Here is a 14,379-nt window from a genome sequence, read left to right on the forward strand (position 1 = left end):
GCCCTTTGAATGAGTGGCCAGTGACTAGTGGCCACAAAAACTCAAGCTGTACCCTTCATATCTGAGTCTTCAGCACTGATAACCAAACAGCAGAACACACTGAACTTACAGCAGAGATGGAAACAGGTGTTTCTCCAGAGGTCTTACCCCTATCTAGTGTACCACCCCAGAGCTGATTTCCTGTCTTAATCACAAGGAGTCTATAACAGCTTACAGCACCAAAAATACCAATGTGTTAAAAACAGCAGTATAAAAAAAACAACATTGAAGCCATTTTCATAGGATGAAAAGTGCTCTTGATATAAGAAAGAAAATAATTGGTCAAGTAACCAAATCTGTGCTTAAGCTTGGCAGGAGGCACTGAGCTCTGAGAGGTCTCCAGCACAGAGAACAGGACTCTCTCTGACCTGGCCTGCCCACACAGTGAGGGACTGTAAGGGGGTGACATCTGAATGCTGCTGAGAAAGGCAATTTCTCTCTTTCACCAGAGCTAGGACAGGAGCCCTGCAAAAGTGGACAATGGTCACCACAAGACCTGGAACAGGGCTGATCTCATCTGGCTTTAGATGGCTGCATATGAATGAACTGACCAGGCATCAGCAGAGGGAAAGAGCACAACCAGCACACAATTCTGCTCTCTTTGATGCAGACACAGTTCACATAAATCATCACACCAAAGTGCCTCTCTCTATGTGGCCAATAAAGGATGTCCAAGGGAATGCAGATGTTAAACCCTATACTGGAGATAAATTAAGTGGGATGAATCTCATCTTTCGCTTCTGCCCCTGCATATTCTCGTCTCAAAGGCCTCATTAATATGCCATCATAAATAATAAGTATATTGATTATTAATACACTAATAAAACAAAGTCTTTTGGCCTTAGGGGTGTGCGAAGAAGGGCAGCTGCATTACCAATCAATACCAACCCACAGAGAGCAGCCATTTCTCTCTGCCACCATTTTAACTGCAATATATTGTACCCTCTAGGTAAATATGTGGACATCTACAAGTGGGAATCAATACAACTCGAGATCTTCCCACCCCCTCACCCAGAGAGAGCATTCTTCTTTCACTGGAGAAGACAGCAACAAGAGGCCATAGATTAATATCTCTGCTACTACAGGCTCTCTGCTGTACCCAGAGCTTTTTTCTGGGCCCCCCGACCACTTTTTAATTGTTGATGTTTTCAATAATTTACAAAAACAAAACATCAAAATTAACACTTCACCCAACTGGCATAAAGTCAGAGACACTGGAAACCACCCAGTCCATTTTGGGAACCTAGAGCAAGCAGTTCCAGTGGAAGGTGAAGTTCTAATGACAACTTCACTTGATGGGTGTGCAATAAAGCTAAAGCCTGAATGCTTTGCCTGCATGCACAGGATTTTGTCCCTGGCACATTGCTAGTTGAGTCTGTATGCCTCCAGGCTGGAAGATGGATGAACAGTTGTCCCAGTGAGATCTAGATAAGGCTAAAACCGGTGGAAGCCCTTGCCCTGGCCTCAGGGAACTCTGAGTCATCCTCCCAATGTTCCCACATACAGTCCAGGAGTATATCCTGTGGGAATAAACCTGAGGGGTTTTTCTTCCCCCAGGTCATGTTAACACCAATACCACAAAATGTGCCTGACTTTTTTTAATTCTCTTTTTCAAACCTAATTCCAAGCAGCTGCTTCAACAGAGCTGTCTAAAGCTGGATGGGCAGAAAGATTGTGTGTGCACACAGAGATCCACACCATGCATAAAAAGGAAAGCCAAAGCACCCACAAGCACACAGAGTGACTGTGCCTCAATTTCTGCCCTAGATCTGGGTAGGTTTAGAACTGTGACATATCCTTACAGAGGCACCTGGCCAGTTTCCATCACACAGTTTGGGGTGCCCCTGTCCCACAGCTCAGGTCCCTGTGCACAGAGATATTAACCAAACCTCTCACTTTCCCAACAAGCAGGATTACATGTCTTCTAATATTCCCCATTCTCACACTATGTTATAATTATTATCTTATCTTCCATGAGCGAATAATTAATTATCAGCTTCTGAAAGACAACTTGCAGAAGTAAATAGATTTCAGAAAATTGAAGCAAAGGTGGACCACCAGTTGGGTTGGGGGTGTTTTTTACAGTTACACCATTTATTCTGAATTCACCTTACAAATCTAGAGTTCATCACCTCACACTGGGGTGGGTCATTGGGGCCAATAAATCAAGCCCTGGTTCAACAACTCACTTCCAAGGATCGCTGAACAGAAAATGCGAAACATTTAACCCACCTTTGCTCACTAAGATTCTACTAAAAATCAACCTTCCTGCAAGTGTTTTAACAGCCACAATACTCCTGACTCCTTTAGAAAAGCACTTAACAAGTGAAGCTCAATGGATACCGATAGCAGGGGCAGTAGAGTTCTGCATTTTCAGCTCCTAATTTCAGGACTTTCCAGCTTTTCCATAAGCAAAAATACTCCAGCAAGCAGCTCAGAAGTAGCAACCTTGCTCCCACCAGTTGTCCAAAGCTTCTGCTGAGTTCTTACTACAGATGCTAAATTCTGCACTGTATCCCTTTCTGCCACCTCCTCTCTTTAAGAAAGCACGCAGAGCTGCTCATTTCAGTATCAGCTGAGCTGGCCGGGCACTCCCTGGTTCACCCTCTGCTTAGTTCTCCAGTGCTTTAAAGACATGAGACAACAGCAAGCTTACAACCAAACAAAATGAAAGGCCATGCACTCTCTTTCCTCTGCCTTCCTTCTGTTTTATTCCTGAGGAAAATAAGAGTGACCAAGAGGACAGCACAAAAAGGCTGAGCTCTCGGCTGCACCCAGGAAGGCAGGGACAGGAGCAGGGACAGGAGCAGGGACAGGAGCAGGGACAGGAGCAGGGACAGGAGCAGCAGACACGGCTCGCTGCTCACTGCGGGGCTGCTCCGTGACAGCTCCACCGCCCACCTGACTCACTGGAGTGGTTTTTCATGTTCACCTGCTCCTGCCCTGCTCCTCTACACCGTCACAGGCTTGACAGAATTGTTGCTTGTCCCAGGCAAACACCTCTCCCAGACTTCTTGCTGTCAGTCAAAAAAAGGGGCCTGATAAGCCCTGCATTTGCATATGTATTGAGAGGCATTTCCAAAGGCACAGCCAGGGAAATGGCCTTGCTGAATACCGATGCTATCTGAGAATGACAACTATTCAAGTCATTTTACAGCTTCACTACCTAAGTGGAGAGATCAGGCTTGTCTACATCTTTACAAGGATTATTAGCTTTAAAAGTGCCGATCATCTCCGTTGCACCCTCAGAAATGAAGCCGCGCTGGTTCACAGGAAAGAGCTTCAATTCTTCCCACAGAGAGCACCTTCCACAGGCACCCCACAACAAGAAGTCACCAAAACCTAAAGGTTTTAGTGAAATGCTCGAGCCCATACCCATGCTTCCCACAGGGGAAATGGGAATGGGTGTGCAGAGGCACGCACGGCAGCACTGTGTGCACATGGTCACCCTCCCTCTCCTACCCTTACCCTACGGTAGGACATGAGACTCGGCTCTCAGCCCCCTCCTAAAGATGCTGCTGGGCACACACACAGCACAATGAGGACCGAGCTCTGAAAGCAGAGGTTTCCCTCTGTGCTGACAGCGGCGACTTTGAGTCCCAGGTGAAGCGTCCCACTGTGCCATCACCCCGGACTGAAGGGACAGCTCTAAGGCATTGGTTATGTTTCGTGTACTCAAGAGCCCTGAGTTAACAGATGAATTCAACTGGCTTTGTCCCGTTCAGCTACCAACACCTAAAAGGGACACGGTCTAAGGCTCACAAACCAGAGCTGTGAAACCCTTCTGTTCCATAACAGCAACAGCACACCCAGTACCTGTCATGTGCTCTTCAAGCCTCTGTGGAGAGCAATGCTTTATGAAAATAAAGTCAAGTCACGTCAAGAGCAGAAGCTATCTGCAGATTTAAAAGCAGATACTTCTGATTTACACATCTCTATGAGAGAGAGATTAAAAAATTCCACGCCAAACATTTAAAGATGTTTGCTGCAGCATATGCATGCATGCATCTGGTGACTGGATCACCCTTGAAACCAGCAATCCCTGACTACTGGGCAAGGTGGCCAGAACATCTCCAGCTGTGAGCTGACACACACTGAGGCAACAGGACTGCAAACAGCACGTTCATAAATGAACACTTGTGAAACGAGTTGATCAGTCCTCCATGCCCTCAGGTCTCCTGGGACATAAAGACTTGCCAGAAATCACCAGAAATAAAAAAGAGCACCAAAAGCTCTGGGAGCTGAAAGCATGGTTATCTGGTAAGCACATCCACTGCTGACATCAATCGGAGCCAACCTCTGGGGCTCCATCCCCCTCTGTGTGCTCTGAGGTGGGAAAAGGACACCCCACAAAGAAAATAGCCCTCTCTGGTAGGAAAAGAGGATTAAGAACATTAAAAGTAGTCTTATATGTAAGAAGTTTTTAGATTGCTGCCTGGTTTGATTCCTACTGAATCCTGTTGACCACACATTCTAAAAGTCACGTATTTGGCCTTGCTGGTTTTAAAAGATTTTTTTAAATATCCATTTTAAAGATATTTCAATGTTATGTTAATGCCTGATCACTATTAGACAACAGGAGAAACTTTGCTTGGATATGAGCTGCCAGAGGAGGCTTGGCACGATTTCGTTGTGGAGCTTGTTTCTAACTTCAATGACTAGCCCGAACAAAATCGTGAGTACAGCGTCCCTTCGAGAGCAATCTCTTCTCTACAAACAAAACTCCTCTTTCTGAAGTGGACACGGGAAAACCGAGTTGCCCCTCCCCAAAACTGCTGAGCACTCCACAGCCAGCCTGCCCTGAGAGCCTGTGGAGCTAACAGGTGATGCTCTGTGGGACAAACCTGAACTTTCATCAGATGCCTCCAAAATCTCATCCCATCTTTATCAGTCTTATCAAACTAGCACACAAACAAGCCAAACATAAACCAAAATATTTAAAGGGGAAGAGAAAGAGGTGGAAGAGTGGGAACACAATCAGTGTTTATTTAACCCTGAAAACTCAGGCTGATTTTTGTCAAAATAGAAACCCAAAACAAACAAACAAAACCAAACACCAACCCTGCTGGAGATAAAAGAGGCTCCAACCCTCAGCCCAGGACATCGATAACACAGTGAACGCACTGATAACACACACCCCGCACACAGGTGCGCCTTCCCGGCTCCCGGGGCTGCTCTGCCAAAGAGGCCACAAGGACGGACAGGGTTGGGAATGGCCAGGACCCCCCTCCCCGGAGTCGCTCACCCACGGCCACGGGGGACCGGGCATGCCGGGGGTGGCGGCGCGGGGCCAGCGGGGCAGGGCAGGGAGGGCAGGGCTCGCTCACCATTGAGGCCGTTCGGGATGCTCCGGTGGAGAAGTGAAGCGCGGACAGGTCATCCATAGACCTCCGCATGGCCCCGGCCTTGCTGTCGCCGGCCTTGTGGTGGTGAAGGTGGTGGTGATGGTGGTCGGGGCTGCCCGCGCTGCCCGTGCTGGAGGTGCTGCTCCCGTCCCCCACGTCCCTGGTGGCCGAGCCGCCGTTCAGGTTGGTCAGGCTGGCCTGGCTGTCGATGGAGCTCCGAGAGCCGGCCCCGCTCCGCTCCTCGTCCAGCATCAGCACCATCTCCTTCAGCTCCACGTTCTCCCGCAGGAGGGTCTCCTGCCTCGCCTCCAGGTCCTTCAGCTTCTGCTGGTACATGCCCACCTCCTTCCACATCACGCTGGCCGTGTGCCTCCCGAAGCGCTGCCATTCCCTTGACAGCTTCTTGCCTTTTTGCCGGTCGTCGTCCAAGAAGCAGCAGAGCTCCCGCAGCTCCTGGTTGTCGTCCTGCAACTTCTGGTTCACCTCCTTCAGCCCGCGGATCTCGTGCAGGTGGAGCTGCAGCCGCCGGTTCACGTCTTTCATCAAGTTGCCGTGTTCCACCATTAAGTTCATCTTTTCATTCTCCACTTTCCTCAGTCTTTTCACCAGCTCCTCCTTGCTCCATCTCAGCATCTCCTCTTCCGTAATTTTGCTCAGGTCTTCTTTAGACCCTTCCATGGAATTTTTTGCCATCATCTGTGCCTAGGCTGCGTTTGCTCTCACAGGATAACAAATGGTTCGGGTTATTCGGATGATTTTGTTCGCCTGATTTCCTATAACTAAAAATCACTGCAGCATCTCGGGGAATAAATATTATAGTTCTCCGTTGAGCGTTGGACAAGGAAGAAGAGCAACGCCGGAATGGAAATTCTGCTCCCCCAGAGACCCCATAATAATAACAATAATAATAATAAAAAGAAAACACAAACCAAAGGGGGAGGAGGGGAGGAATGAAATAAAAAAAGGCGCCCCCACTGCCCCGGAGGCTGGGGGCGACACGGAGCCGGGAGCCAAGCGCTGCACTCTCCAAGCGAAGCCTCCGCAGGGATCGGCCAACTTACCCCGGGCAAAACAACTACGCGGCGGCCGCCCCCCGCTCCCGGGCGCTCCGTCCACTTGTGCTCCCGCCCGCCCGCCGCCGCCCGCCGGGGCACCGCGCACCGCTGCCCGCCGCGCTCCGCCGCTGAGCCTCCGCAGCCTCGGCGCGACGTGGGGCCGAGCCCGGCGCGGTGGCGGCCGATGCCGGTGCGGCGCTGCCGAGGAGCGGTGGGGGAGCCGGCGCCTTCCCGGAATGGCTCAGCCCTCGGGAGGGAGGGAGCGAGCGAGGGAGCGAGCGAGGGAGGGCGAGGGAGAGGGAGGGCAGCGAGGGAGGGAGAGGGAGGGAGGAGGGAGGAGGGCGGCAGCGCCGCGGTTTGGTCCCACCTCCTGCCGGGCAGGGCGGCGCGGCCCCTGCCCCAGCGAGCCCAGCGGCGCGCAGGGAGAAGCGGCTGTTGGCGGCGGAGCGCAGCCGAGCCGTGCCGTGCCGTGCCGTGCCGTGCCGCGCCGCGCCGTGCCGTGCCGTGCCGTGCCGAGCCGCCCCTTGGCTGCCGGGCTGGGCGCTGGCCGGGCCCGGTGCGCCGCGCCCGCCCCGGCTCGGGTTACGGAGCCGCGGCCGCCGCAGCCAATGCGGGCCCGCCTGGCGCCTTCGAACGGCAGGTACAAAGGCACGGGGCCGCTCCCTCGCTCCCTCCCTCCCTCCGCCCGCCCTCCGCCCGCCCCGCCGTGCCCTGCCGTGCCCTGCCTGCCGTGGCCGTGCTGCCTCACCGCTGCCCCCCCCCGGGGCTTCCACCCCGCTTTTTGCCTCTTTTTCTTTTTTTTTTTTTTCTTTTCTTTTTTTTTTTTTTTTCCCGATGGGTTTCCTCGGTTTTTCTTAAAGAAAAGGTACCGGAGAGAGCACCATCCCGGGAAAGGGTGGGGTTGGACAGGCAGGAAAACGCGCCTGCCGGGCGGCCCGGGGAAGCGGCGCCGAAATGGCCCCGGTCCCGCTCTGCCCTGGCGCGGGGAGGGACCCGAGCCACGGGCGGCCGCCTTGGGATGCGAGCGGAGCGGCATCTCCCGGAGCATCTCCGCCGCTGCCGCCCCCGCCAAGGGCTTTGTCACCCGCGGCTCTCTGCCCTGCTCCCTCTGGGGTGGCCGCCTTTGTCCGCGGGTCCCTCCTGCCTCGGCAGGTTGAAAGAGCTGGCTCCAGCATCCCTGCCGCCTCTGCTCCTGGGAACGGCAGATTCCTTTATGCCTCAGCGGTGCGGGAGGAAACGGCCCTGAAGTCGCAGACAACGCTTATTCTTCGGTAAAACCGTCACAGGTTCTGGTCCTTACTGTCAGGAGGCTGCGGTTCCAGCCTCAGTTTCTGCACACATCGGACAGAGCCAAGTAAAGGGCATGGAAAGTTCATAAAGTGAATTTCCTAGGCAGCATGTGGGCAGATTTCCTATATCTTTGCATCACATCCCCTGAGTTTAAGTCTAATGCACTTTTCCTTGGGCTGTGATATCTCTCTGTGGGCTGCTGCCTTTTGGCCAGTCTCACACTGTTAAAACGAGAGGTACACCAGGACACAGCATGGGTATCCTTAAAAAGCCCCAGGGAATTGCCAGCTTTGTGTTCCTTAGGAACCTGAGTAAATGGTTTGACTCCAGGGTTAATCCAGTGCAACATCAGGTTTCTGACCACACTGGAAAGCTGGTCAAGACACCCTCTAGCTATAAAGAGACATCAAATCCGATGCCAGAGCGTGGGATGCAGAGCATATGGCCTGTGCATGGAGGGAACATCGGAACACAGAGGGATGGAGGATTGCAACTTCTGCCTTTTGATGTTATCAGTCTCAGTAAAGCTGCAGTTTCTTCCTGTTTTTCTGCACAAGTCTGTGCTGCTGGGTTTCTGAGCCCAGATATACCCTTGGCAAACTGGACAGCTGCCTACTCCCTACTAAAGCAAAACAGCAGACCCTCCCTGCTTCTGGAGGAGCCCATCCCCTCCATGAGCTCTGTTGTCCCTGTCCTCCTAAGGGAGCTTTTCATCCCATTATTATCAAAAGGGTTAGAGGAGCTTAGGGCAGAGCACGGACACTGGTTCACTTCGTGTGGGATTTGCAGGTGGATTCTTGGTAGCACCCAGTACAGCACACTGAAGATGTGAAGAGGACAGTTCTCCTCTAGCACAAACCCACACCAGGGTAGTTCCCTAGAGAGGAGCGAATCACATTGTACAGCCAGTGGTGAGGCCTGTTTGCCCCTTTCAAGGGGGATGGCTCCGAGCAGGTGAAACAGGCACCACCCAGGACCAGAGCTGTGCTCTCACCTGGGCTCCACCTTGGTGACAGTTCTCCAGAAGGTGCAGTTCTGGTTGTGGCTGGCTTTCCTGAGGTTGCCACCTCAGTTAGCCCTTAGGACATGGAAACATCAGGTGTCTGTGCTGAGAGGTCACTGCTCCTGGGGTCTGGGCAGACAGGCCATGGCCAGCATGGCACGGCATCATGCCATGTCCCACCTCTGCTTCTCACCACCCCGAGCCACAGCTCATTGTGTCCAGAAGGCACCCAGGCATTTTTTTGAGCCAAGCCTTTTATTTACAAGGTTTTAATCATATCCTTCCCCACAGGAAGAGGAAAGAGCTTCTCCCAGACCCTCCCATGTGCTGATCTGACTAGCAGGTCCCTGGCCAGTGGCCGGGGGAAGGAGGAGCAGAGCAGGGGGATGTTGCAGACCTATTGTTCATCATTGACCGAAGTCAAAAAGAGGGAGAAGCCTCTGGCAGCTGTGTCATAGACACAGGTGAAGCTGTGCTGTGGCAGTGCCTGGCCTGGGCAGTTTATTGCTTATTAAAGAGATGTTTGCTCCATCCCTTTCCCAAGAAAAGCTGTCTTTCCTGGGTGAAACCTTTCAAAGTTTGAGTGTTATTGATGTTTCTGCAGAAACAGAGCTCAGCAGACAGGGGGGTTCCTCAGAGGAAGTGAGGAGATTATTCATATCCACAGAGGAAGTCCCTGTGATGATTAAGACTTGCTTTCAGAGGGTATGTCTGTGCTTTTGGAAATGTTAACACCACAGATCCACCCTGATGCCACCCACAAGGGTTTGCTGTCATTCTGGTGCCCAGGTGGCTGCTGAGGGATGGTGACTTGCTGTGCTTGGGCATCCAGAGGCCTGTGTGCTCAGGAGATGGCATTGAAGCTGTCAGGTGTCCAGATGGCAAATGGTCTGAGTGGCTGTGACCTGAATAAAGAGGACGCTGTGCATCATCACCTGTACTGCTCCCTCATCTTCCCTTCAAGGTGGGCCTTGCAGTGCAGTAGAGGAAAATCCCCTCATTTTGGAAAGGCAAGGCAGCAGTGCTACAGGAGAGGTATCAGAAAATGTCCGTGGCCCAGGTGATCCATGGGCACAGTGGAACCAAGGGCTGGGTGTAGATAAGTTTTTTGATACTTTGATAGCTTGGAGGGAACAGACTGGGTCAGTGCGCAGTTTTATGGTCAATAACAAACCCAGTGTTGCAAAGCATACTTTAATCAACACAAATAACACATAATGTTGGGGTATTTTTAATGGGTTCATAGTTTTAGTTTTAGTGAAAAAACCCTATTTCCCAGTGTTGTTCAGAAGGCATTGTGATTTCCTTGTGCATTTTAGATGAAGTGTAGAAGGAGCTGATAAACAACACGCTATGGATTCCCTCTTGTTACATCTGGCCATGGGGCCTTCTGCAAGCTGCCAGTGAAAAACACTTTTAATATGCATGTTATCTTAAGCTTTTGATGCTCATGTAAGACAGCATCAAAGCCTATCCCTTGCATTGAATCAGATGGGCATTTCCACCCTGTTCAGTCAGGGATGAAATTTTAAAGCGAATTGTAGCAAAATAAGAATTGTAGGGAAAAATCCCAACAAAACAACTACCAGCAACCTACTGGGTAAAAATGCTCTTGATGTTAACTCCTGAACTCAGCAGGTAATGCAAGAAATGAATTTGGTCCCTGATAGAACACAGCGATACACAGCCTCCCTGAAGTCTTACCAAAGCATTCCCTCTACAGGGATACATCAGTATTACAGAAGACACCGCTCAGAGCTGTGCTGCCGCTTCCCTCCCTTCCCCGGAGAGGGTGGCTCTTCCAAAGCCCACTCTGGGGTGTGGGAGTGGGCAGAGGGGCAGGATTAATCCCAGTGAGACTCTCCTGGACCTTGGTTTTCTGAAGCATCCTAAGAAATACACACTGCTGCCTGTGCATCCGGACTGTGATCCAGTTTATATGCACCGAGGACCCATCTCAAAGAACACATACTCCATTAATCATTTACATGGGATATACCCTCTGTGGCACTGGTGTTTTCCCATAAATCAGCACCAAGGCCTAATCCTTGATTAATGTTTTGAAATCCAGCACACAGATTGCAACAATGGGAGCTCTCTTTGTGAGACAAAGCTGTGTGATAACAAAAACTGAGCAATGCTCCAAACTCTGCTATCAAGATAGGAACCTCCCTTCCAGCCTGATTAAGCAGTATTTTCAGCCAGAGCACTTTTCCAAGTAGCAACGACCTGAAGAACTCTCTTGTGTCATTCTTCCTGCTTTTTCCCAGATCGGCTGAACCATCCTGTGAGAAGCCTTTGTGCCTCCATTTGCCCATCTGGCTGAGCAATGAGGAAAACGCAGTTTCTTGGAAGATTATGCAGCACTTCTAAATGCTGGCTTCTGGCAATAAAACTGGGCCATCCAGTTCATTCTCTCTCCTTATGAAAATAGTATGTTTTACTGGAGGTTTTCATCTTGTGTCCACAAAGCCTTCTTATTTTGTGCCCTGAAACTGCTAGTAAAATTCTCCAATGCACTAACTTGTTTAAAGGACTTCAGGATATTCCAAGAAGGATTATGGTTATGACCAGCAAACTCTTTGCCTTGCCAGAAAAACAGGTCCTCCAGAAGGCATAGACAGTAGCCTTTAAACATTGCACAAAGAGTAGCATCCAAACTGAAGACCAGTGGAGATGAAGAGCTGTGCCTTGAAGGAAAGCATGGAAGGTGTGTGTTCTCCAGATGTGCCTCAAATGCTGTTTTCCAGTCCATTTCAAAGTGTCCTGCAGTCACCCAAGAGGTGCACATTCCCATGTTGGGTCCAGATCTGCTCTGTGCAGGCACCCTTACAGGGCTGGTGGAGCAATACCAAGTCAGATCTCTTGCAGTGGCAGCTGCAGAGTGGGCATACATGGTATGTTTGAGCCAAATAGAGAAAGCCCATAAAAATCCCCTCACCCACAGTGTTTACTACCACTTCATTTTCATGGAAGTTTATAACTCTAAATATGGAGGCATTTTCCCTCATCCCTAATCTGTACATTGGGAAAGGACTGGAAGCTAAATCCTAAGAAGGAGTAGTCAATGCTGCTCCTACCTGGGAGCTGCACGTGATTGACATGTCCAAAACACATACAAAACAACTAGAGCAGAAGTTTCACTGCTAATTTACTGCATGGTGGGCATCCAACTTTGTTGTGCAAAGTCAGAAGGCTACACACAATACATACAATATCAGAGTAATTTTTGAAGTATTAAGAAAAATCTCCCAACTCCATTTACAAGATTTGAATCATCAGGATTGCCAAATGCCTGTGAGCTGAAGCCATGTGCTGGGGAGCTGTCACATCCTCCACTATCATCCACACAAAGAGGAGAGACACTGAGATTTTGGATCCAAGTGTGTGTCAGGAAAATAATTTGACAGAACTTATTCTGAATAGGTAAGAAATCAATCAGTAGCAGGAACAGAAAGACAGGCAGACTGGATCCAAGTGCTGGCCCCTGTTTTGTCTCTGCCAGTGGCAAATACCAGATGCTGATGAGAATACTGTGAAAAACCTGCCCATAGGGTGAGTTTCCTCCTCTCTGCCATGTGGTACCTCTTGGCTTCTTCCCAGCAGCATTAAGGTTTACATCCCTTCCAAAAATATTTACCATTCTATCCAACATGGGAAGAAGGCCAGAAATGCTTGATATATCTTTGCCTTTTTAAAACACCTCTTTTGTAAATACCTACAACAAATGTTGCAACAAAGAGATGGGAGAAATGGAAGGTAAGAATTTACATCAGCCTTGGCAGCACAAAACTGCAGCCCTCAGTTACCCTGACTTCAGGGTGCATCGCTGAGGACAAATTCTGCCCTGAGTTACACCCAGAGCACACAGCATGGGGGGGATCTCTGCATATATGGGGACAGAACTTGGTTCTTGAAGGCTGAGGAACTTGCAGGAGCTTATTTTGCCAGACAAAAGCACTTTCTGGTCTATAGTTGCATCTTTCCTGAGTGTGTAGCATCCACACACTGACAGGGCACAGGAAACTCCAGGAATTTAGATCTCTGTCATTTAAGCCACTGGTAATTTAAACCCTGGCTTTGCCAAGAGTATATTCACATCACATGCATATTTTTTTTCTCTTGTCTCCTCTATCCTTGTTTCTCTTACAGCTCAAACAACCCCTCAGTTTTGGGGAGGCAGAGTGAATGTTCTTCCATGCTTGACAATGAATTTATAACTGTTTCAACGGAATTGTCTTTGACAACATTGGTTAAAAACAGGAGAAAAAAAATCAATGCAAGGATAGAAAAATTATCAGCACTGTTCCCAGGGACTGTTCAGTTTCATGGCAAGTGTTTGTAGCCCAATCGGCCTCTGAGCTTGACAAGTTTGCCCTGAACAGTCTGTAGGGGATGGAGCAGCCCCTGGGCTATTCTGGGCTCCTCCACTCCACATCCACCCTCCTTTTCCCAGCACAGCTCTGTGCTCAGGCTCAGCCCTGCTGCCTACAGCACAGACACCTCACTATTCAGCAGACGAGCCCATTGGTATTAGCAGCATGAGGTCAATGCAACCTGAGTAACTCTGCAATAGAGAAAATAGGCAATGTTACACTATCCCCCATCTTCATTACACTCTGATTTCTCATTCCTGAATGACTAAATGACCTTTTAGATGTATTGATGCACCAGGGAGTTACAAAATCTGGTTTTATGCTATAAGCAAGGCCTGTTGGTACCCTTCACTCAGTGTTAAAGAGTATATTCTGCTTGCAAGACAACAATGCTGCTGAGGACCTAATTTTGCCTTTTATAGTTCAGTGAAGCCACTGGGATTTTATAGCAGATAAGAGAGGAGAGTCCTGCCCTAAAATGCTGACGCCGCTTCTATATATCATAGAGATAGCTGAATAATTCATAGTGTCAAGCAGCACAACTTAAAGGAACAGTGGCTTAAGTGACAACATCCAGTTTTAGTACATGCTGCACAAAAATTAATACTCCACAAAATTCTTTCTTACACAAAATCCATTATCAGTCTTTCCAAGCAAGAACTGCAACAGTGTTACATGAAGTGGGGTGATACACAAAACATGGGGATTTCCTTTTGATTTGACACATTACCCCTTACCTTTGCCTTGTGTGGTATTTGAAATGGAATGAAATAAAATTTGGCCTGGATTGAGAAAAGGTACAACAAAAAGTGCCCTTCTCTTGGGCCCATCCTGGTGCAGAGATGTTGCAGACCCCAGGTTGCTGTCACAGGTCTCCAGGATCACTTTCTGTTCCTTATAGCAGCTGCCTTTCAAAACAATTAAGTCCAAAGCAAAGGCTGGAGATCAGGTGTTTATGCTGCTGGTCCATCAGGGATCTGGGAATTCTGAGGATGTTTTGGATTGAAGCCAGAGTCATGTTTTTCCAAAAGACCCTTACTATCACACTGAATTGAGTGAGGGAAAGCCCTCCAGGAAATCACACTTCCACTTCTGATTTAAAAGTAGCACTCACAGCTTGTCTCTCCTTGCCTGTGTGAAACTAAAAAAATCCTCTGGAGGTTGCAATCTGTTTTCTACTCTGTTTTTCTCAGGCCATAGTTTGGATTGGTGACCCTTGCTTGGGCTGATATTTCAGGCTGGGTGCTGGGCAGGTGTTGTGGTGTTGTGAG

General features: G+C 49.5%; 1 protein-coding gene across 1 annotated transcript in view; it reads right to left on the minus strand.

Moving 5' to 3' along the window:
• CCDC85C (coiled-coil domain containing 85C) overlaps positions 1 to 6,504 on the minus strand; it is a 111,327-nt gene extending 104,823 nt beyond the window's left edge. The window contains 2 exon segments of the mRNA XM_030948650.1: positions 5,367 to 5,394; positions 5,397 to 6,504. Of these exon segments, the coding sequence (XP_030804510.1) occupies positions 5,367 to 5,394; positions 5,397 to 6,080 (712 nt within the window). The 5' untranslated portion in view covers positions 6,081 to 6,504.
• Positions 6,505 to 14,379: the final 7,875 nt, after the last annotated feature.

The sequence above is a fragment of the Camarhynchus parvulus genome, chromosome 5 (genome assembly GCF_901933205.1).
Source record: "Camarhynchus parvulus chromosome 5, STF_HiC, whole genome shotgun sequence".
NCBI classification, from domain to species: Eukaryota; Metazoa; Chordata; class Aves; order Passeriformes; family Thraupidae; genus Camarhynchus; species Camarhynchus parvulus.